Source organism: Geotrypetes seraphini, chromosome 1, assembly GCF_902459505.1.
Source record: "Geotrypetes seraphini chromosome 1, aGeoSer1.1, whole genome shotgun sequence".
Taxonomy (NCBI): Eukaryota; Metazoa; Chordata; class Amphibia; order Gymnophiona; family Dermophiidae; genus Geotrypetes; species Geotrypetes seraphini.
This window is the reverse complement of record NC_047084.1, coordinates 2604214-2626653: the sequence shown is the minus strand read 5'-3', so window position 1 is coordinate 2626653 and position 22440 is coordinate 2604214. Positions and strand designations below refer to the sequence as shown.

Below are 22440 nucleotides of genomic sequence, written 5' to 3'. Positions count from 1 at the left end.
GCAAGACTTTTTACCACTCCATGAGGTAAAAAGCCTTGCTCCCATGGTGTTTAAAAAAAACCCAAACAAACAAAACCACAGTCACATGTCTGGCATCTCTATTTCCCTCCCTACCCTGCCCTATTCATACTTTTTGTAGTCTGTCCCTGCCACCAATCCTCACAGGCCTTTTTTGGGGTCTTCTCTCTGCCAGAGTTCCTTCTTCTCATGTAACTTCCTGTTTCACCTGTGAGGATCGGTGACAGGAACTGAGACTACAAAAAGTATGAATAGGGCAGGGTGGGGAGGGAGATAGAGATGCCAGACATACAATGACTGTGTTTTGTTTGAAGGGGGGGGGGACCATGGGAGCAAGGCTTTTTACCGCTCTTGTGGAGTGGTAAAAAGTCTTGCTTCCACATCTGGGATAAACCCTCCCCACCACCACCCTTTTTTTTTTTTTTTTTTTTTTCTTTTCTTCTGCCATGGGTACCCACAGGTCCCTATTTCCATGTCATTCTCTAAATTTAAAGGTAGACTTAGTCCATTATTCTTGAGCTTTGCTTATATCAGTCTGATTAAATAAAATGTTTTATTTCCTTTTAGTATTACAGTTTAGAGGGATTCTATTGCCCCTCAATTAAAGGGCTATGTTCAGAAAATCAAATGCAAATAGTTTTCTGTATATCTAGTGAGATATAAATAACTAACAAAATTTGCTTTCATGTAGCTCCATGTGGCGTATTCCACTTGAATACTATAATAGCAGCTGTGCGAATGTTTCTCTATGTTCTAATATATTTCTTCTGGACAAAGATTCAGGTGAGTTGTACATGCTTCTATATTGTCTTTGTGTTAGATTTATGCTACAATACAGTGATATTTGCTTCCAGTCTTTGAGGGCCATCAACGCTGAAGTTTGTCAAGATATCCCTAATGAATGTGCATTAGAGTGGTCCACAATCATATGCAAAAAAAATCAGTCTTGTCAAATCTTGTCTCCACAAGGCTTATTTTTGTCCACTTGGTATGTCTTACTTAATGTGTCAAATTTCAGCTTGATTAGACGATATTTAGAGGTCATCCCAACATGCATTATTTGCTTGTATGTTGTGTATGTAAGTGATTGCGCATAATTAGTTTGTAGGGCATCATCTAGTTTGTGATCTGCACCTGAAAACTAGCTCCTTGGGAAGTTAGTCTGTCAGTTATCAACTACTAGACTGCCATGTGGACTGGATGTTCCTATTCAGAGCAGAGTTTCAGATGACAGCATGATGACTCGACACAGTAAATGACTTGGCTTCGTTTGAGAGTCTTGTGTACGTTCGACAATGGAATGAAGCACCAATGGGAATTAGGATCCATACAATGATGTTGAACATATCCGAATAAAACTGTCGCTAACAAGGCCTCTCAGCCATTTCCAAATGTCTATGGTTTCTGTCTGAGCACCTAGCAGCACTTGCCTTTTTTTTTGATGACAGAATCACACCAGAAACAAAGCTATGAATGGTGTTATACTGAGTGTCCACCATTGCCAGACATTCCACAATGTCTCATGTGTACAGATGAAATGGATCCTGTGACCTTTGAAAGTCTTGTAACACAGAGAACACAGTCATTTTTTGATCTCTTGATTGAAGATCAACAAAAGCGAAAATATTCCTGAAGAAACAACCCACAGATCTAGTTTTCAAGGAACTTTGGAATTGGGCATCCAAACTGACTGTTAATGTTGCAGCAGAACGAAGGATAAACCTCATTGAAAAATATGATAAGTTGACAAAAGATAAAGAACAGAAACAATTTGTTCTTCAGCTAATGGCCAACCACCAAAAGAAATTTCCTTCTGCATCAAAGGTGGCTCTTACGTCATAGACCACTGATTATTTGTCAAAGTGCACAAGAATTACATTATGCTATTATGCTTAGCGGTAGTTTAAAAACAGCAAGATGGGGCAACCCCTAAACATTGTTTTAAGTAAAATTGTTTTAAGTAAAATTCATTTTTATATAAAGGAATAAAATCAGCCTTGTGGACAAATGAAATGTTAGTTAATTTTTTGGACCACCCTAATGTGTATGAGAGAGATTTTGCATGCCTACTTTCTTCCATTGTATGCAAATCTCGCTCGTGCAGCTTGACTTCTTGACGTGTTAACAAGTTCAACCATATAACCCCCAAAGACTGGTAACAGCGGTTAGCATATCTGGGTTTAAAAAAGGTTTAAGAACATAAGAATAGCTATACTGGGTCAGACCAATAGGTCACAAGTACCTGGCAGAAATCCAAATAGTAGCAACATTCCATACTACCAATCCCAGGGCAGTAGTGGATTCCTCCATGTCTGCCTCAATAGCAGACTATGGACTTTTCCTCCAGGAACTTGTCTAAACCTTTTTTAAACTCATCTAGGATGACCACTCATATTGGTTTTAAAAGTAAAGTATTTCCTTGTAACTTCATTGAGTGTCTTTCTTTCCCTGCTGATAGTGCTCTAGAGGGAATGAGGCTTCAGAATTGCATAAATAGGAGTGGCTTGCTCTAAAATCAAGATCTTTTGACACTTTGTTGTTGTATTGCTGTCAGAGAGACTTGCTCTCACCACTGTGCCTGCTTTATAGAACTTATAACTTGTATTAGGTAGTAGGTCTGAGATGAACATGGCTTCAGTCCTTCTGATCTCATCAACCTAATTATCTTCTGCCTTCACTGAAGAATGGAATTCAGCAGTCCTGACCTCGTAAGAGATAGCCTGGAACTTTAATTTTCTGTCACCCCACTGAAATTGAGGAGAGTCTGTAAAATATGAATTGGTAAAGGAGTTTAAAAGAGTCTTGGCTGTTACAGCCTAAGTTGTATTTCTTGTCTTGTTTTATAAATGGTACCACAAATTGATCGATATCAATGTAATTTGTATTATTCTTGTCAAAGCTAAAAGTATATTTCAAGAACATAGCTAATGTCTCTTAGTTCTAAGAAGCCCTTCTTTTAATTCCTTTCTTGTTTTTGTTTTTTTCAAAAGTGAATTGTAATCAGAACATGTAATTCTAATGCAAAAGGCATACGAGTCTTGACCAGTGGGTTTATGTATCTTTACTCTCAAGTTTTGGTGTAGAAGTAATCTACATTTTTGACTCCTGGTCCTCCTGTGCTCTAGCTCTGACCTCAGTTCTAACTTCTACATGCGAGTTGATGGTGTCTTGTGCTCTGCATTTCGGGCCAATTTTAAAAGTCTGTTTGCCTGAATAACTTGTTTGGTTCCAAAAACAAGAGATACGGACTCCTCTGCTCATGTTACTATGTTATGCATCTTGCCAGATTTGTACCAGATGGACACCTGAGGAGCGTCCATGTACCATGTGTCAGGGGAGTGGGTGCTGAGAGTTTCAGCCTCCTTTAGCTATCCATAGGCCTCTGAATCACAGGGGGGATGATTTTTTTTCTGGCAATTCTCCCTCCATAATATCCTGTGATAGTGCATCTGCATTCTCTACGAAGTGCAGGCGCATGGAGCCGGGGCAGGGCATAGGGTTGGGAGAACTCTATACCAGAGAAAGCTAGCCACCCTTAGCCAGGATTTACATCCAGATTTTTCAGACTCATATTTGATGCTTACATAGGTTACCAGAGCCCTTATTGCGCTTCAGGTGCACTGCATGTCATTAGAGGACAGGTATGTTCATCTCTGTGAGCTCCTCCCCCACTAGAGGTTCATTGTATGGAGGTAGAGGAGAAGATGGAGGGAGATGGGGTGGATTAGGAGTCGGGTAAGATGCTTTTACTTCCTGATCAGAATTTCTTCAGTTGTGGTGATGCAGGTTCACACGGTGGATCTCCAAGATACAAAGTCCCTGTCGTCGCAGGACCAGGGGAATGATCCAGCAGTGTGCCGGCTTTTCAAACCAGCAGTATTAATGGAGATTATCTCTGAATCGCCAACAGTTTTGCATTCAGATGCTCCTGCGTCTACAGTATCTCTGCTCAAAGACCTGTTATGAGCAGTTCCAGAACCCAGTCAGATTGTTTTCTCTCCTATCCGGACATCATTGCTATGCTTAGGGAGCAGTGGGATGCCCCGGAAAATCCCCTGTGAGTGTCTTGGACCATATTAAGATTGTAGCTACTAGCTCTAGAGTTTCAGGCCTTTCTATTTCAGCCTAAGGTAGACTCTTTGGTGACGCAGGTTGCCAGGCATACCTCCCTCCCCAGTGAGGGGGGGGGTGGTTCTTAAAGATGTGCAGGACCGCAGGATGGACTTGGTCCTGAAATGACTGTTTTGGGCTTAGGGCTGAAAGCTACAGCAGCTGCTTCCTTCATGGCATGTGTCGGGCTTCATCTGGTGGGGGAGGATTCTTTCTCCTAGTTTGTTTTGAAGGGGGGATTGTGTGACTGATGTTATTTGATGATGACAAGAGTCCTAAGCAGGACCTCGGCCCTAGAAGTGTCCACCTGAAAAATGCTCTAGATTCAGCAATGGGCTGGAGACTCGACTTCTAAAACCACTTTGAGCTGCTTGTCTTTTAAGGGGCAGATGCTTTTTGGCAAGGGCTTAGATGATCTCATGGCCTGCGTGGCGAATTGTCACCCTAAATTCCTACTGGACAGTCAACCAAGGATCTTTGATGGTTCCTTTCAAGGCTCTCTGTTTCCTTCAGGGCTCAGCAGGCTCCTTCGCTCAAGAGGACGTTCTCGGGCTTCAGACAGTAAGACCGGAGAGTCAGACATCCCCAAGGAGTATCTCAGTATCCGGCAGGGAGAGCTAAGAAAACACAATGACACAGGCTAGTAGGCAACCCTCCCAGGATAGGGGGGTCAGCTTTACGGAGCACTGGGAGTCATGGGCGGACATCTCATCTGACCAGTGGGTACTGGACATTATTCGGAAGGGCTACAAGCTGGAGTTTGCCTTCCCTCTTACGGATCTCTTTGTCGAGTCTCCCTGTGGCCGGATCTCAAGTCGAGTAAATTTAGCCCTCAGAATTCACAGTTCAGATAGAAACAGTCTGCTCATAGATGGCCTTGGTGGTGCCAGGAGAGTTTCTTGCCTCTCTAAACTTGATGGAAGCCTACCTCCATATCCTGATCTTTCTAGCACACAGAAAGTTCCTAAGGCTTCATGTGCTCGGTCAGCATTTTCAATTCAAGCCTCTCCCCTTTGGGCTGGCTACTTTCACCAAGGTTGTGGTTGTGGCAGCAGTGCATCAATGAAAAAGAAGGAATCCAAGTTCATCCTTCTGGATGATTGGTTGATCTGTCCTCCGACCTAGCAGTGGCATGAGTAGTCCACCTCTTACTTCTTGTAAGTCTATTCTATTCCTGCTTGTGTAACATATAAAAAAAACCTGCTGAAACAGTTCTTGTTTGTCAAGAGGCCACAAGGTCTTTTCTTTTTCTGTTCTATAGCTGATTAGTTTTGCCAAGGTTACCCCCACCTCTTGTGCACATCCTGTGCTGTGCTGTGCGTCAGGATTTAGATAAGAAGCATTGCTAGACCTCAGACAAGAAAGTATTATATGCCATAGATGGAAACTCCCCCCCCCCTTATGTTTGCTACCTTTTTCTAGTTGCTTTTATGTATCCTGTTACCATATATGGTCTTTCCTACAGTCATATGCTGAGAAAATTGACCCATGTGAAATGCTATATATATGTATGCGGTACTCTGAATAAAGGAGAGACATCTATTTAGATCATGTGCATTTGTGTGTGTGTGATTTCTTTCTAAAGAGGTGTTCCCAGATGCATCTGTAGTATGGACAGCAGAATGAGGCTAATACAAATTGGGACCTGTTCGTTTCAGCGGGCTGAGTGATAAATTTCAGAAAGAATTACTTGGAGCCAGTACAGACTCTGGAATATCTGGGGATCTGGTTTGATACTGTGCAGGGTTATGTTGCACTCCCCAGTTTATGCAAACAGAAGCTCTGCAGTCAGATTCAGGTGTTGCTGGCTCAGTCAGCTCTGTCTGCTGGGAAGTATCTACGGGTCCTGGGATCCATGGTGGCTTCCATCAAGGTGGTTCCCTGGGTGAAGACCTACTTATGACCTCTCCAGGCCTTGCTCCTGTCCTGTTGGTGGCCCCAGAGAGGCTCCCTTAGTAGTAGCAGTAGGTGCAGTTACCCTGGATGTTCAGAGCATGCAGGAACTTACAGTAGTGGCTCCAGCCAGACTCCTTGATGATGGAAATGCTGTTACGCGTTCCCTTGTGGACCATACTGACAACAGATGCCAGTCTCTTTGGCTGGGAGGGGCATTGCAACAGACTTTTGGACCAAGGCAGGTAGTTCCCCTCCCAGCTAAAATGATCAGTCAACAGGTTGGAACTTAGAGTGATTCATTTGGCTTTACAGTCACTGGCCCTTATTGTGTAGGGAAAAGTAGTCACGGTTTTCTCAGATAATTCCACGGTGGTGGCTTATGTCAACAGACAAGATACCAAAAGTGCCCCAATGCAGAGGGAGGCCTCCCTGTTTCGCTGAGCTGAAGCCCACCTACAGGCACTGTCTGCAGCACACGTGGCAGGAGTGGAGAATGTACAAAAGAATGGTCTCTATCCCAGAAGGCGTTTGACAGGATAGTGAAGTGCTGGGGTTCTCCAACGCTCGATCTCATGGCATTGTCCGCCAGCAAGAAAGCTCCTCGCATCTTCAACTGCAGATACTAGCCAGGATGTACCTAAGTGGACATACTAGTTCAGCCCTGGCCAAGAGCAAGACGGCAGGATAATGAGAATTGCCGATAATCCAGGGCTGAAAATTCTAGTTGCTCTGAATTGGCCACAACATCCTTGGTATGCGGACAATGTGCGCATGCGGAAATATCAGCATCTTAAACTTCCAGTGTATCTGGGTTTACTGACTCAGAGTCCAGTAACCTTGAGAGAACTGGAATGCTTTGGGCTTAAAGCATGGCTCTTGAGTGTGCACGTTTAAACATGCATGGGTTACTCAGAGGTAGTGATCTCCATCCTTTTCTAGACAACTGGGGGGGATACAGCATTATCCTTGGACAAGCAGGCAGCATATTCTCACAGATGGGTGACATAATCCATGGAGCCCAGTATGGACGGTGCTAAAGTGTACTGTCACTTTAAGCTTTAGAAAGTTTTGAGACTGCATGTACGAGTGCCTTCCTGTTCACGAGGTTGTCAGTTTTTCGTTTTCTGTGGAATTAAGAAGACGTATCTGGACTTCGTCCAGTCAAGTTTGCCTTCCCGCTTCATTTTCATTATTTATTTTAGTTGTTTTTTCTTTTAAACCTTTTATTTCCAAACAAAAATTTCTTTATGTTCACCATTGGGGCCTTTAGACAATTTTAAAACCTTTGTCCTTACTGACGGCATTGATAGCTTTTTACTCGACCCGTGGTACTCTGTACTTTTTTCCTTTTCATTTGGAACAGTTCCCTATCTTCTAAGGCTAAAAAAAAAAAAAAAATCACTCCAACAATCAACAAGATGTTTTGTATTTGTTCCTTCATATTTATTTTTCAAAGATGATGTTAAGCCTGGTGTCAGATACCCAGCAACTTGGACTTCTATGCAGTACTGAGCCCTATCGCTACCAGTGGACATTGACATCGTCATCAATATCATCACAGTGTCATAGGCAAACCCTGTGGCACACTGCATGGATTACTCCACGAATATGAGTAAAGTCCATTAAAGTAAACTTGATAAGCACGAACTTTCAGAAAATCTCAAAACCACGATAATACATTGCCAGAAATACCCATGGCAGTTAAACAATTAAGTAAAATGTCATGATCAACTAAATCGAAAGCAATGCTTCCATTCCCTTACTGAACAAAGTATATAAATGGTACTATCCGAATATGTTAAGCACTTTGCTTTGGGAGTCCCTAGCTGGGGCACCCCCCTTTGTTGGTATAGGCTGTGTCTCGTTATAGCACAGTTTTCTTTCAGGTTTATACTGTTTAATAACCTGTTTCAATTGTTTGATTGGTATGACTTTTCATGTTCTGAGCAGATTAGACTTTACTTGTCAAGGAGTGTCCCCGTACCTCTCCCTTTTGTCTGTATCCTCTATAGGTATCACTTTCTACTTTTGCACAAACTGGATTCCTGAGGGCAGTCCTGAGGCAAGAGGGGAGGGTCTAAAAAAATATGTAAATGAGGCTTCCTACAAGCAGTCTCGTGACATGGGATGCTTGTCCAGGAATAAAGCGTGGATTTACAAGAAAGATGAACAAAAATAAGAACCTAATCTTTCATAATCTGTTTAGGGGTCTAGTTTTCACTTCTTTATTTAGTTGCACACCAGAAAAAAGTCACTCACAAGAGAAGTCTGTAAATCATTATGTGGGAAAGCTCAGCTACTAATTCAGTTTCATATAGCTTCTGTTCTGTTATCGACTTGCCAGCACTATGTTACCAGTCCATTTTCAGATGTGGTCCTCTGCACTGTCTGACGTTTAGTGCGTTTTTTAAAATTTACAAAATGGATCATGTTTTTCTACTACTGTAATCTGCCCTTTAGAAACATGTTTGGCGAGGTAGTCATCCCCCCTTCCCCTTCAGCTGGTTAATTGACCTTCAGTTATATGACCCTCTAGATCAGTGGTCTCAAACTCGTGGCCCAGAGGCCACATGCGGTTTGCCAGGTACTATTTTGAGGCCCTCGGTATGTTTATCATAATCACAAAAGTAAAATAAAACAGTTTCTTGATCATATGTCTCTTTAGCTATGAATTACAATATTATTATTAACACTTAGCTAAAAGGAAAGATTTATAAACTATAAAGAGTTTTACCTCATGCAAAATTGTTATTTCTTTAATAAGACATTAACTATTTTTTCTGAGGCCCTCCAAATCCAAAATGTGGCCTTGCAAAGGGTTTGAATTTGAGACCACTGCTCTAGATTAACCTATGGCCAAATACACTGTGCTCTGCCCACTTATGCTCTCTAGCTCACACTTTGTGAAACTCCTCTTCCCAAAGTGCCTCCTATCCTGCCCACCCTCCCTAACAGATGCAGCTTCCTTGCTTCCAGACCCCCCCTTAAATTCCTCCCTGCTTACCTGCTCAAATTCAGCCACTGGATATGGTTTTGGGCCTGGGCTCCCTCGTGGTGTGGTACCAACATCTGCTGCTATGGCTGGCAGGGATCCCCAAGCCCTTCTAGCTTAAGAGATTTCCACTGGTGTTATTTCTACTCCACCCACCTCCACTCATGCCTGACAAATGAGTATGCCCAGGGTGTGGGGGGCAGGAAGAGTTAAGAGAACACCAATGGACAATCTTTTCAGTTAATGGGGCTTGAGAATTCCTGCCAGTCATAGCAGTAAATGCTAGTGTCGCACCACAGGGGGGACAATGTAAGGGTTAGTCTGACAAATAGGGGAGTTTTTTTTCTCATAATTCATAGTCTCTGACTAGACAACCAGCTAAGGATAAAATTCTCTTATTTGACAGAATGACCCTGCATGGTGTGTTCCAGATTTGGCAGTTTTAAATTCCAAGACCTTGATCTTTGTGTATGATTCAGTCATCACTTTAGTATTAGACCACACTGTCTTATCATTGGAGTTTAGGTGATCACTTTCTGCAAAGCCTGGAACTCTGTCTATCAGTATTGCGTCCTTTCATTTGAATTCTATCATCAGCGTAAGGATTGCTCCTTCTGGGTAGGTTAGGTTCTCCTTGTTTTGTTTCTGCAACAGAAATGCTCAAGCTACACCAAGCTAGGTCAAACTCCTCTCTGATTTCAGGCATCTGAATGTTTTTGACAGTTTGTCCTAAATCTCTTTTGGGGCTATTAGCAACCTATAGAATACCTCTGTAAATGGATTTTAATTGTTCTAACTTTGTATAAGAGGTCTGTTCAAAAAGATCCAGAACAGGTTTAAATAGCGTGCCAAAAGGAAGTTCTTTTGAGACACGCTAGACCAGGGGTGTCCAATGTCGGTCCTCGAGGGCCGCAATCCAGTCGGGTTTTCAGGATTTCCCCAATGAATATGTATGAGATCTATTAGCATACAATGAAAGCAGTGCATGCAAATAGATCTCATGCATATTCATTGGGGAAATCCTGAAAACCCGACTGGATTGCGGCCCTCGAGGACCGACATTGGACACCCCTGCGCTAGACTGTGTTGAGTAGCATGAAACCTCATGAGTAACCTCCCTTTTTTCCGTTTGTTGATAGCTGTTTTCTTCTCCAAGCTACTAAGTGTGTTTTCATGATTGGCTATTTTTTCATCATGTGCGATCTCAATGAGCATGAAGTTCTGTTTTAAATTGGGTAAGACCATTACAGAAACTTATGAAATGTTGAAAATGGCTTATGGGGAACATGTCAAGAGTTATGGAAGGTGTTTTGAATGTGTCAAAATTTGTGAATTTTGGGGAAAATGCAGTGACAAGTCTTCCCTAGCCACCTTACTCTCTGCTGACTTCTTGTTTTCTAAACTTACGCATAAATCCACGCTGAAAGGAAAGCAATTCAACACCATTGAAGACATAAAGCAAAATGCAACACAGCAACTTTTGGTGATTCCTGAAGCTGCGTTTTAAGGACTTTCCCCAAAAGTGGAAATGACATTGGGAAAAGTGTATACGTAGGGAAGAGGAGTACTTTGGAGGGGACCCAATGGAATAAGTTGTAAGATTGTTTAATAAATTTTTATAAAATCAGTCCTGGAACTTTTTGAACAGACCTCGTATATATAATGTACAGTGCTTCCTTGCTTTTCTTACTGATTACATTGTACTTCTGCACAGATTGTAACCTTGTAGAGCTGTGTCACGGTAAAGGAGCTTAAATGTACCAGGCATAAGTATGTGTTGCATCTTTGAACTTCGCACATGTTCTTTTACTGCAATCTGTCTGTTTGATTAATCAGGTTAATTATACAGTGTAAGAGAGAGATCAACCAGAGCTCTGTAAACCAACATATTTGCTTTTCTCTCTCTCTCTAGATTTTATTGAGTTTCAGGATGAAGTGACATGGGTGAAGTTCAATGTGGACATGAATGGGTACTATATGGTGAACTATGGCGATAACGAATGGGAAGCCTTGATTGAACAGTTGAGAACAAATCACCGTGTTCTAAGCGACCGAGACCGGACCGGTCTTATTAACAACATCTTTGTACTTGCAGGGTAATGCATCAGCTTCTTCTTGTGAAAGAGCTTCATTCTTTCCCTGCTATTTGCTTATGGGCTTCCTTTTACTTAATGAGCTGAGGAGAAAATTTTTTTTTTTTTTCTTTTTACAAAAGAGAAAAAAAAGATTCTGCCATCTCACTGGTTTAAAAAAGTTGCTGATAATGCCTTTTCACATTCTTTTGGGAATACCATTGTTCTAAATATCCGGGCGAGATGGGAGCAGTGACCTGGAAGAATGCTCCTAAGGTATTGTGCAGTGAGAAATTAATTACTCCAAACTGGGTGTTTTATCTGGCATTCTCCCAGCTGACAGACCCTTTGGCAGTAGCATTTTGCCAGGAAGCAATATCTGCGTCTAGTAATCCAATCATTTTGTTACTTTGACACCGTTCAGATTCAGTTTTTGCCAGCCCTAAGTGTATAATAATTACATAACCTTTTTTTTAAAGTCATAATCTTGAATTGCTTGACTGGTTGTAGTATTTTGCTGTAAGATATCAAGGAAAGGTAGAGAGGTCCATTGTGTCCCCCTGCTCCCAAACCCTGTCACTTCTAGCTGATGCTCCTTGTGCCTTTCTCTCTGGTCCTAAGCTCAAAGGGGACTGATTTTATTCAATAATTTGAAGATCAGCAACATTAAAACAGGAGACTTTAAAAAAAAATTATTTTATTTTTGTTCCTGGTGCTGCAAAGGCACAATTACTTTTTCAAAGCTATAGTTAGAACTCCTGTGATGCAACAGAATGGGCCACCAAATCTAGTTCTTTGTGCAGAATTCCCCATTCTGCATGGAATTACCATGGGAGTCTGGTGGTTGGAGTGTTAGCAGTATCAGAATCAAAGGTCCTCCTTTTTATTTCCTCTTCCCTTCCCTAACTTGTTCCATTTTGTGAGGAAGAAGACCACAACAGTGGCATTGCTGTAAAGCCATGTTCTCCTTCTTTGCTGATGGATCTGAAGTGTTATGCTTTCACCTACATATGATATGAGCCCAGGCAGCACAGAAGGAAGATGAAGCTCAAGGCTTGTTACACTGTTGCTGTCTTCTCCTAATAAGTAGGGACAAAGTATAGAAGCAAAAGTAAGTTGAGAGATTGTGGAGAGGTTAAGGGGAGTGTCAGCGGACAGGAGGGACTGTAGGTTATACAAAGGGATTAAGTGTGCATGCAGAATGTAGTGAGGAGTTTTGGGGGAATAGGATGGGTGAATGAAGGGGGATAAAAGAATGTTTGGCAGAATGGGATAAGTAAATGAGGAATTTCAGGGTGGTTATGAGGGTGGAGATAGTAAGAGAACATAAGAATAGCCTTACTGAGTCAGTCTGTAAGAGGATTGGGGGTACTGTTTTGTGAAGACAGAGTGAGGGGTTTGGTATGGGGGGGTGTTAAGAGCATTGGGAGAGGGTGTGGGGAGGGATGAAGAAAGAGTGAAAGAATCAGAAATGCTATGGAGATGTTAGGGGCAAGCAGAGGGACTATGCAGTGTGATAGATATATTTTTTTTTGTCTTAGTTCCTGATTTCTCTTCCCATTTTTGGATTCCCTCTTTTCTTTAACAAGTAGGATGAATCAGCCACATGTGGGTGATGCTGTTCAGTGGCACCAAGGATTAGCTTACTGAGCACAGCAATATCCTCTTAAAAAAAACCCCAAAAAAACTTCAGATTATGTGCCTTCATTTCCAGGTGTTGCAGCCCTACACTGATACCTCAATTTTTTTTTCTTTGCTCTCTTTGACAAGACATGAAAGTAGATCTCACCCCTGCACTTTCACTGATTTTACTTTTTTTCAGTTTACTTATTTTACTTTTTAGGCCGACTTTTATCAAGCTGCACAAGAAGATTTTAGCGTGGGCCAGATCAGTAAATGGTTCATAATTCCTATGAGCGTCAGAGCACTTACCTCACCTGCGCTAAAAACCTCTAGAGCATCTTGATAAAAGATGGGGTTCGTTATCTAAAATTTGGTTTGGAAAAAAGACATAGATTTCAGGATATGAGTGGAAAAGACAGTCTTCAGGAAGAGCATTCATGTCTGTAAATAAAATAATTTGTATTCCCAGTGCACTAGGAATGGTATGCTGAACCTTGGGGTACTCCATCCATTCTCGTGAGCATACTGCAGAAAGATGTCTATCATAGTTTTTGAAACCTCCTTTTCTCAGGAGTCTGCTGCCACTTTCAGTTTCTCTTTCTGTAGGCAAGCATGAAAGGTGTCTTCTGATCTGCTCGGTTTATTTCTTTTTTTATTTTGCAATAATTTTGCATTTTGTAGTGGTGTATTTTTTTTTTCTGTTCTGGTTGCGGTCTTTTCGTGGAATTGGTGATCCCTTTTGTTAAGGGTCTACTCTGCTTGCGTGGAGAGGAGCAGATTTTAAATCTGCAGTTGGCAAGTGTATCCTTCGGGGACCTGTTTCAGCCTGTCTGCTGAAGATTAATGGAGCTCAGGATCCATTCCCTTGGGCTTTGCTCTCCCCTTTTCTCAGAAGCTGGAGCGCAGGCTGTTTAGGTACTAATAGTATTCTTTTGGGGTGTTCACAGTGACGGCTGCATTTTGTCTCTCCCCCTCCCCTTTTTCATGAGAGGTTTGGGGGGTTAAGGGTTGGTCCGTGGATGTCCGACCAGCAGTTTTTCATGGATCTTCGAAATAGTGCAGTATTCTTCAATAAAAATTTTTGAACATCTGCTAGATTGTCCTCAATCCTACTGCTTCAACATTTTTCATTTGTGTTTTAATCTTTTATGATTTTTATAACCGTTTTGCATCTATTTTTTAAGAGTTTTAAAGCCAAGTCACTTATCTTTTTAACTTTTGACTTCAGCTTCAGCAACGTCAGATGGGGACCTCTGCCGACATGTTTTGCCGTACTGGCTTTTTCAAGGCAGTCCCCTAGACAAACAATACAAACACAATTCTGTTAGAGCATATGTAAAATTTGCAGAAACATGTTTGCCCCTTTTTACTAAACCAGCAGTTTGCCGGGTGCTGCGCTGAATGCTGCACGCTGCTCCCGATGCTCATAGGAACTCTGAGTGTCGGGCCGTTGTATTTAACCTTGTACAATGTAGAGGTTGTCAATTTCTGTTCTTGGGGATACATTGAAAAATGCACTTTGGTCAAGAATGTCTAAGCTTCTGGACAACTGTAAGTAATTTTGCTTTCTCCTGCCGCCTTTTCCTCTCCTTACTTTGTCCTCTGTTTTCTCTCTCCTATACCTAAAATATAAGATCTTTCCCTTTTCCTTTTTCTGAGATTGCTTGTCTCCCCTTACTCCCCAGCACCAGTCACTTAAATCTCTCCTCCCCCCTCCAAACAGGACTAAATTAGTGCACAAATGTCAGGAAGTGATTTCACAACACACAGTAAGATTTGCATGAAATAAATATAGCACATAATTGTCACAAGATTTCCAACTTCTGCACTAGAATCTACCTTTAAACTGCTGTACTTTGAAAATCCCTATCTACAACGTTAACTGTAATGCAGATTGTTTACCTACTTGACTTTCGTACTAATTACCGTGATTGTATCTGACACAGGCCTCGCCTTGCTCTTAGACTGTTTGTATTTAAGAACATAAGAATTGCCGTTGCTGGGCCAGACCAGTGGTCCATCATGCCCAGTAGTTCGCTCACGCAGCAGCCCTCTGGTCAAAGACCAGCGCCCTAACTGAGACCAACCCTATCAGCGTACGCTCTTGTTCAGCAGGAACTTGTCCAACTATGTCTTGAATCCCTGGAGGGTGTTTTCCCCTATAACAGCCTCCGGAAAAGCGTTCCAGTTTTCTACCACTCTCTGGGTGAAGAAGAACTTCCTTACGTTTGTACGGAATCTATCCCCTTTCAACTTTAGAGAGTGCCCTTTCGTTCTCCCTACCTTGGAGAGGGTGAACAACATGTCCTTATTTACTAAGTCTATCCCCTTCAGTACCTTGAATGTTTCGATCATATCCCTTCTCAATCTCCTTTGTTCGAGGGAGAAGAGGCCCAGTTTCTCTAATCTTTCGTTGTATGGCAGCTCCTCCAACCCCTTAACCATCTTAGTCGTTATTTGTACCCTCACTGCCTATGTACGGTCTTTAGATCATTTCTGTTAACCTCATCGAACGTCACAGTGTATTGTGGTAAATAAATAAAATTTTATGTTACAGAAACATAGAAACATGATGTCAGATAAAGGCCAAATGGCCCATCTAGTGCCCATCTACAGTAATCATTATCTCTTTCTGTCTCTGAGAGATCCCATGTGCCTATCTCAGGCCCTCTTGAATTCAGACACAGTCTCTGTTTGTTATGCAGGAAACTGGGGGCTGTGACTATCAAGGAATAGTCTTTCTCTTTCAAAATTTTCTGACTTGTGTTTTCTTTTTAAGGTACTTATGCTAAATTTATCTAAACCAGACTGAGGTTTCTAATAGTGCTAAAAAAAAAAAAGTATCTATGTGTTTCCCAGCCCTTTAACAGAAACATACCTAGCCAGTCAGATTTTCAGGATTGCCACACAAATGTGTGTAAGACTCTAAATATACAATTTATCTCATTCATATGTATTATGGGTGTCTTAAAACATAACTGGTTCACAGACATTGTAGTGGGCAGCTTAAGTGGTGTATTGTAGTCTCTCTAGGCATTTTTTTTTGTTTGTTTTAAATGTTTATGGTTTCCCTGTTGATCAAAGGATTCAGATTTCAAATCTGTTAAATAAAACTACGTAGAATAATGTTGAGTATTCCTTGTTATGGGTTATATACCCTGTTTTTAGCTCTTGACTTGTCATGAAGGAAACTCGTATACCTAGTTGATTAGTGCTGTCTCCTGAGATGAAAGGTGTGGTGGGTTGTTTTTTGGCCTTTTATTTCATCTATGGCATGCTACTATATATTAACAAAAATAGTCCTTTATGAAAATGTCTCTCACATCCTGTTTTATGCAGAAGATCATTGTCTGGTTCCACTTTATTCCTTTTGTTTTTCTTGACCTATTAGCATAGGAAAGGTGCAGCTGAAGAAGGCCTTTGATCTGATTGACTACCTTGTGAATGAAACCAGCACCGCACCAATTGTTGAAGCTTTATCGCAGCTCAGTCTGATTCATGGGCTGCTAGAAAAGCAAGGAATGCAGATGCTTACTGGGAAATTGGAGGTATGACTGCATTTCCAAAATCCATGTTTCATCTCTTTTAATGTTATGGTTATGGAACATTGATGTATTTCAGTTCAAAACTTTAGTAGATCTCCTAATTAAATTCCTTTTATGTTATAAACCCTTGTGATGAGAGATGCCATGTGATACTGGCTTGGTTCTCCTGGCTCAAAGTGCTCCATTGAGTGAATAGCAGCCATAACCGAAGCTCTTCTCCATTTCTAGCTAGGTGATTTGGAGCTGAGTGAAGAAGATACTAGGTTAATGTTTACTGTGGCATTCATTTCCCCTCAGATTTTTAGTGAAAAAGATTTTCCTTAGGAATAGATGTGCAAAGATTGACCTGATGGATCTGTGGAAGACCTGTTTAATTTTAGATTCTATTTATGTATTTTTGGGCACCTGAAACTACTTCTGGAGCTACTTCTGACTAACTCTTGCAGTGTTCTCCCCAGAAATTTTTTCCAGCTGGGTGACATGAAAAACCAGCCGAGTGGGATGGGGTGGGGAAAATGTAATGTGCACTATTTTTATTAGTTTGTTATTAATTATTTTCCAGTGCTCAGGTATCAGGGGGAGAGTGTGGCGCAGTGGTTACCCTGAGGTTGTGAGTTCAAACCCACCCTGCTCCTGACCCCGAGCAAGTCACTTAATCCCCCCATTGCCCCAGGTACATTAGATAGATTGTGAGCCCGCTGGGACAGATGGGAAAATGCTTGAGTACCTAAATAAATTAGTTCTGAGCTCCCCTGGGAGAACGGTATAGAAAATTGAATAAATAAATATCGCTGGCTGTTTTCTTTTAGCCTCTTGATCACAATTTAGGGGCAGTGTAAAAAGGTGAATAACATGCTGAACAAAGCGCAACTTGGGCTACTTTTTGCCATGAGTTTGGCTGGAAAAATTTTTTGCCATCTGGCAACCCTGTTCTCCACTTCCATTCAGAATCTGCTCTCTCCTCTCAACTAGCATCCAACATCTGCCCTCTTCTCTCTCTCTCCCCCTTCTCTCCACTTCCATCATCTTCCCTCTTCTCTCTCCCCCTTCTCTCCACTTCCATCATCTGCCCTCTTCTCTCTCTCTCTCTCCCCCTTCTCTCCACTTCCATCATCTGCCCTCTTCTCTCTCTCTCTCCCCCTTCTCTCCACTTCCATCATCTGCCCTCTTCTCTCTCTCCCTCCCCTTCTTTCCACTTCCATCATCTGCCCTCTTCTCTCTCTCTCTCTCCCCCCCTTCTCTCCACTTCCATCATCTGCCCTCTTCTCTCTCTCTCTCCCTCCCCCTTCTTTCCACTTCCATCATCTGCCCTCTTCTCTCTCTCTCTCTCCCCCCCTTCTCTCCACTTCCATCATCTGCCCTCTTCTCTCTCTCGCCTCCCCTTCTCTCCACTTCCATCATCTGCCCTCTTCTCTCTCTCTCTCTCTCTCGCCTCCCCTTCTCTCCACTTCCATCATCTGCCCTCTTCTCTCTCTCTCTCTCTCTCTCTCCCTCCCCCTTCTTTCCACTTCCATCATCTGCCCTCTTCTCTCTCTCTCTCTCTCTCTCTCCCTCCCCCTTCTTTCCACTTCCATCAACTATTCAAAACTGAGCCACTTAGAAGAAATAGCTTGTAGCATAATTTAAAGTGTCTCCTTATTAACATTCTAGGAACACATCTTCAAACTGTTAAACAACACAATCAGCAGCCAGAACTGGACTGATGAAGGAACCCTTTCAGAGCGGCTACGCCGATCTGCCCTTTTGGATTTTGCTTGTTCTCATGGTCTTGAAAGCTGCACAAAAAATGCCAGTGATCTCTTTCAAGACTGGAAGGCTTCCAATGGAACCAGGTAAAGCACAAGTAAATCACTGTAATATTACTTTGTCGTGTATATTTTCTATTTTCCACATAGACTAAATGTAAAATGGGTGTACTCACAGTATAGAGCAGTGGTCTCAAATGCGTGGCCCGCCAGGTACTGTTTTGAGGCCCTCTGTATGTTTATCATAATCACAAAAGTAAAACAGTTTCTTGATCATAAGTCTCTTTAGTTATAAATTACAATATTATTATTAAGACTTAGCCAAAAGGAAAGATTTATAAATTATAGAGTTTTACCTCATGCAAAATTATCATTTCTTTAATAAGACATTAACTATTTTTTCTGAAGCCCTACAAGTACCTACAAATCCAAAATGTGACCCTGCAAAGGGTTTGAGTTTGAGATCACTGGTGTAGAGGAACATTTTTACAATTAACTCATTTAGCATTTGCTTTAAGAATTTGTGCATCTTCAAGCATTAGACATAACGGATTTTAAATGGAAAGAAAAGTATTCTGTGTGGAATGATTTGCAAGGCTGTCTTTAGAAAATTGTTGAAAACCCACTTGTTTGGTAAAAATTTGGATCAGTTTAGTATGATCACACTACATATGGTTAGTATCTCTTAGCTGTTAACCGCACTGAACCGCAAGGTAGCTGTGGTATATAAGAATTTATGTAATTAATGTTAAAGGAAAGGGTTTGTATGCATATCTGTTCAGATAGATCAAAATAATGTTAACACAGTGCATTTCATGAAATGTTGTATACGCCATTTGCCATTATTCAAACACACAAAAGTTGATGTGGAGCCTTTGATGTTTAAAGTGTGAATACTTTATCGCCTCTCTAGCCTCTCCCCAATCTCTCACCAGTTGCTTTAATTCACACAGATCCAAAGTAGGAAGGCAGAGGTCAGGATTCACTAACCTGCCAGATCGGGCCCGATCCAGGCAGGTCTGACCAATTCAGAAAACAAAAAATATGCAGATGCGGGCGATCGGAGGAACTGCCTGCATGGATTGCGCATGCGCAGACCATAGGAGCAGCGATCTTATTATTTATTTTTTTTAACTTTTTTGTACTTTGGGCGGCAGGACTTCAGGGAGACTGAATCAAATGCCGCCACTTCCACTGACCCCCAACCCACTTGGCTCCCAGAAAGCTGGTCCTGCTTATGCCAGCTGCCGCCCTCACCTTGCTGCTGTAATAATAATAAAATATATTCCTATGTAATAAAAAGGTGTCTAATCATTAGAATATGCAATCAATGCCCCCCAAATCTTTTTGAAAATATTATAATTTCCTTGCTGTATAGCAAGCACTCTCTCTATTTTATAAATATGACAAACTGAATTCCACCAAAAGGTATAATTAAGTTTAGTATAGTCCTTCCAATTTCCAGTAATATGTTCAATGGCAACCCCGTCAGTATTAACAAAAGTTTATTGTTATTTGCTGAAATTTGACTGTTGAATCTCATAGACGTTCCAGATAAAATAGTATCATAAGATAGGGCAACATGTCAGATCTGTAGCGGCAGTTTGATTTATGCCGTTAGAATTCAAGCTGGGGACTATAGATTGCTTAAGTGTAAGAGATTATGTCATATGTCTTATTATTTATGTTCATGACTGCAATCTTACTGTACAAGATATAATGCTTGATAATTTTTTTTTTGTAAAATGATAAATAAATTAAAAAAAGAACTCAAGCTGAAAGATAAGTGCTTTTGTTCTTAAGAGTTGTTCCTGAAAGTTGGCTGTGAGATATTTATAAAATAGGCTATCTAAAAATATGCCAGTGATATAATGCTTTTTGCACTTGAATGAATAAGACCGTTTTTGAATTTTGCTAGGCTTTAAAAAAAAAAAAATGCCAATTGCACAATGCTATTTGCACTAGAATAGAATTAACAAAACTGTTTTGAATTTTGCTATTTGCAAAATGCTATTTGCACTAGCTTAAATGTTGAAATATTTATTTTGTTCTCATAAAAAAATATTTTCTAAAATTTAAAAATTGAGACAAATTTAAATTATAATATTAAAATTATGAATAGTAAATATTAAAAATTTTAAACTAATGTGTTCTATAAATGCACTTATAATATGAAGGTTTGGATCGATGAAAGATACCCTTGCCACAATTTCTTATATGGATAATACTATTATGATCCTTGGAATGGCAATTCTGAGATTCTTTCCTTCATTGAATTAATTAATTAATTTAATTAATTTATCTGCTGGTAGATTAACCTTTTTGAGTCTCTAGGGGGCAGACAGATTCTGCATGATTGGGTAGATGTGTCTTGTGTGGGTCTTTATCACAGGGACCGGGTCCATCTGTCCGATATCGGTTGGGATCTCCTCTTGGATGATTTCACCGTGTGCTGTGAACGGGTTCTGGGGTTGGAGTGAGTAGTCACAGCTCTGTTTATTGGGGGGGGCCTGTAAGGCTACAGGCCTGTGGCGGATCTCCTGAGCTACTGGGTCATGGGGCTTATCAGGTGATGAGCGTTGGGATGGCAGGGAGCCATGCCCAGTGGGTCAGGTGACCCAGAAAAGGGGCATGAGGGACATGCCACCCCTCTGACTATTGCTATGGTGGCGGGGTCGAGGGAATAAAACTCATTCATTTCATAGCTCAGGAGGAGCTCTTTATATAATGTTAATAAAATTAATGAAGTTGAGATATGTTATTATGTTTATGGTTAAACTGAGCTGCGGCTAAATTTTACCAACCAGAAGACTGCAGTGTGTTTTTTTGGTAAAGCAAAGGGGAAGGTTATGAAGGAAGTGGGTTTTGAGTATTTAGGTGGACAGAAGTGCCTATCCAGATCCCGCTGTTAATCTTTTTGACCATTTCAAATTCATAAACAGAAAACACTTACGCAAAGTACAATTCTTTGACTTTCCATCAGTAAAGGGATGTGTTTATAGAAGATTTTTGGTAAAATGTTAGCATACCAGGTGAAACAAGTCAGCACTCGCATATCGTTTTCAACTTCTTATTTGGCTTTCAGAAAAATGTTGAAAACATACTTGTTTGGCAAATATTTTGATTAATTTGCTGTGATCATACTATTTTGGTTAGTATTTCTTGGTTTGTGAATCGCACAGAACCGTGAGGTAGTTGCGGTATATATGTTAAGTTAAGTTCACAATATTTGATCCAAGACTACATAAGAGCAGAAATTAAAAAGGTATTGCTAGTTCAAACCAGAAAACAAAGAAATTAAATCACCTAACATCTGGTTCAAGAGACCACCAATCTTTTCATACTCCCTCAAGACGTTTCATAGATAGGAAAGCAGTTAGATGAGAAGGTTCAAAAAGCACATATTTCTTAGATTGGTACTTTACTATGCATTTACATGGGTATCTCAAATAAAATGTCCCTCCTATGAGAGTAACTCCAGGATTCAAAAGCGAAAACTGACGCCTTCGTCTTTGAGTATCACGAGAAACATCCGGGAATATATTTGGATCTTAAATCCTAAAAATTCCTTATGTCTGTTTATGAAGAACATTTTCATAATCCATCTTTTTATCTGGCAAGAGTGCTCCTGCCGTGTCACTTTGGCATGAGCAAAAGAAAGTTTCCCCTCGCAATCAGGAAGACCAAAAGGAAAAACTCTGAGACCTTCCCTGCGTCAGGTGAGTGCGGCCATCTTGGATCTGCCAATGGTGATCTGTCTATGATGGAGGATGAGGTTTTGTCACATTATTTGAACCTTCACGCTTCAAAATTAGTCGGTACTGAATGTAGCCAGCAAAGTGGATCAGAGTTGCCACATGTTTGGAAGCAATACGCTGTTGGCCTCAACGAAGTAAGGTCAGTTACCGATGTTCAGGGAATGATAAAATATTCTAGGGCCATAACCTTCTTAAAAATCAAATTCAAGGGGGGGCGCTGCTGAGCCCGCGAGGAATGGCAGCGTGAGAGAAGAGCTCCTGCACCAACCTTCTAAAATCTTTATTCCACCCGCACCAAAAATCGATCCTGCACGCCAAAACATCAGCGCTGTGAACCTGCATCCTTCCTGCTTCGTTTTTGCACAGCGATTTCATCTTAGCGTCCGAACCGGCAATGTCGGACAAGAAGATCAACAAGAGGCATAAGCCTGAGCCGTCTTCCCCCTCGAAGACGCCGCTCCCGGAATCACCGACGGTCAGCAACAGGGAGTTGCTTGACGAAATTAAAGATTTAAAAAGTCTGGTCACCGATACAAAATCGGACACGGAAGAAATTAATGAAAAACTCAGCTCTCTTACTTCTGAATTTCTGGCTATTCAAACACGTGTCACCTCTCTGGAAAACAAGATGGAGGTGAACACTAATAATATAACTGACCTCAGGAAACAGGCTCAGCGTAT

The 22440-nt window shown here is 41.2% G+C and overlaps 1 protein-coding gene across 2 annotated transcripts in view; it reads left to right on the top strand.

The window, feature by feature from the left end:
* Positions 1-22440, top strand: part of LNPEP (leucyl and cystinyl aminopeptidase) — a 178457-nt gene that overhangs the window by 100795 nt on the left and 55222 nt on the right. For both annotated transcript variants that reach the window (XM_033914441.1, XM_033914530.1), the window contains exons 11-14: positions 710-801; positions 10929-11112; positions 16103-16259; positions 17907-18088. In XM_033914441.1, coding sequence (XP_033770332.1) covers positions 710-801; positions 10929-11112; positions 16103-16259; positions 17907-18088 — 615 coding nt within the window. The remainder of the gene's footprint in view (positions 1-709; positions 802-10928; positions 11113-16102; positions 16260-17906; positions 18089-22440) is intronic.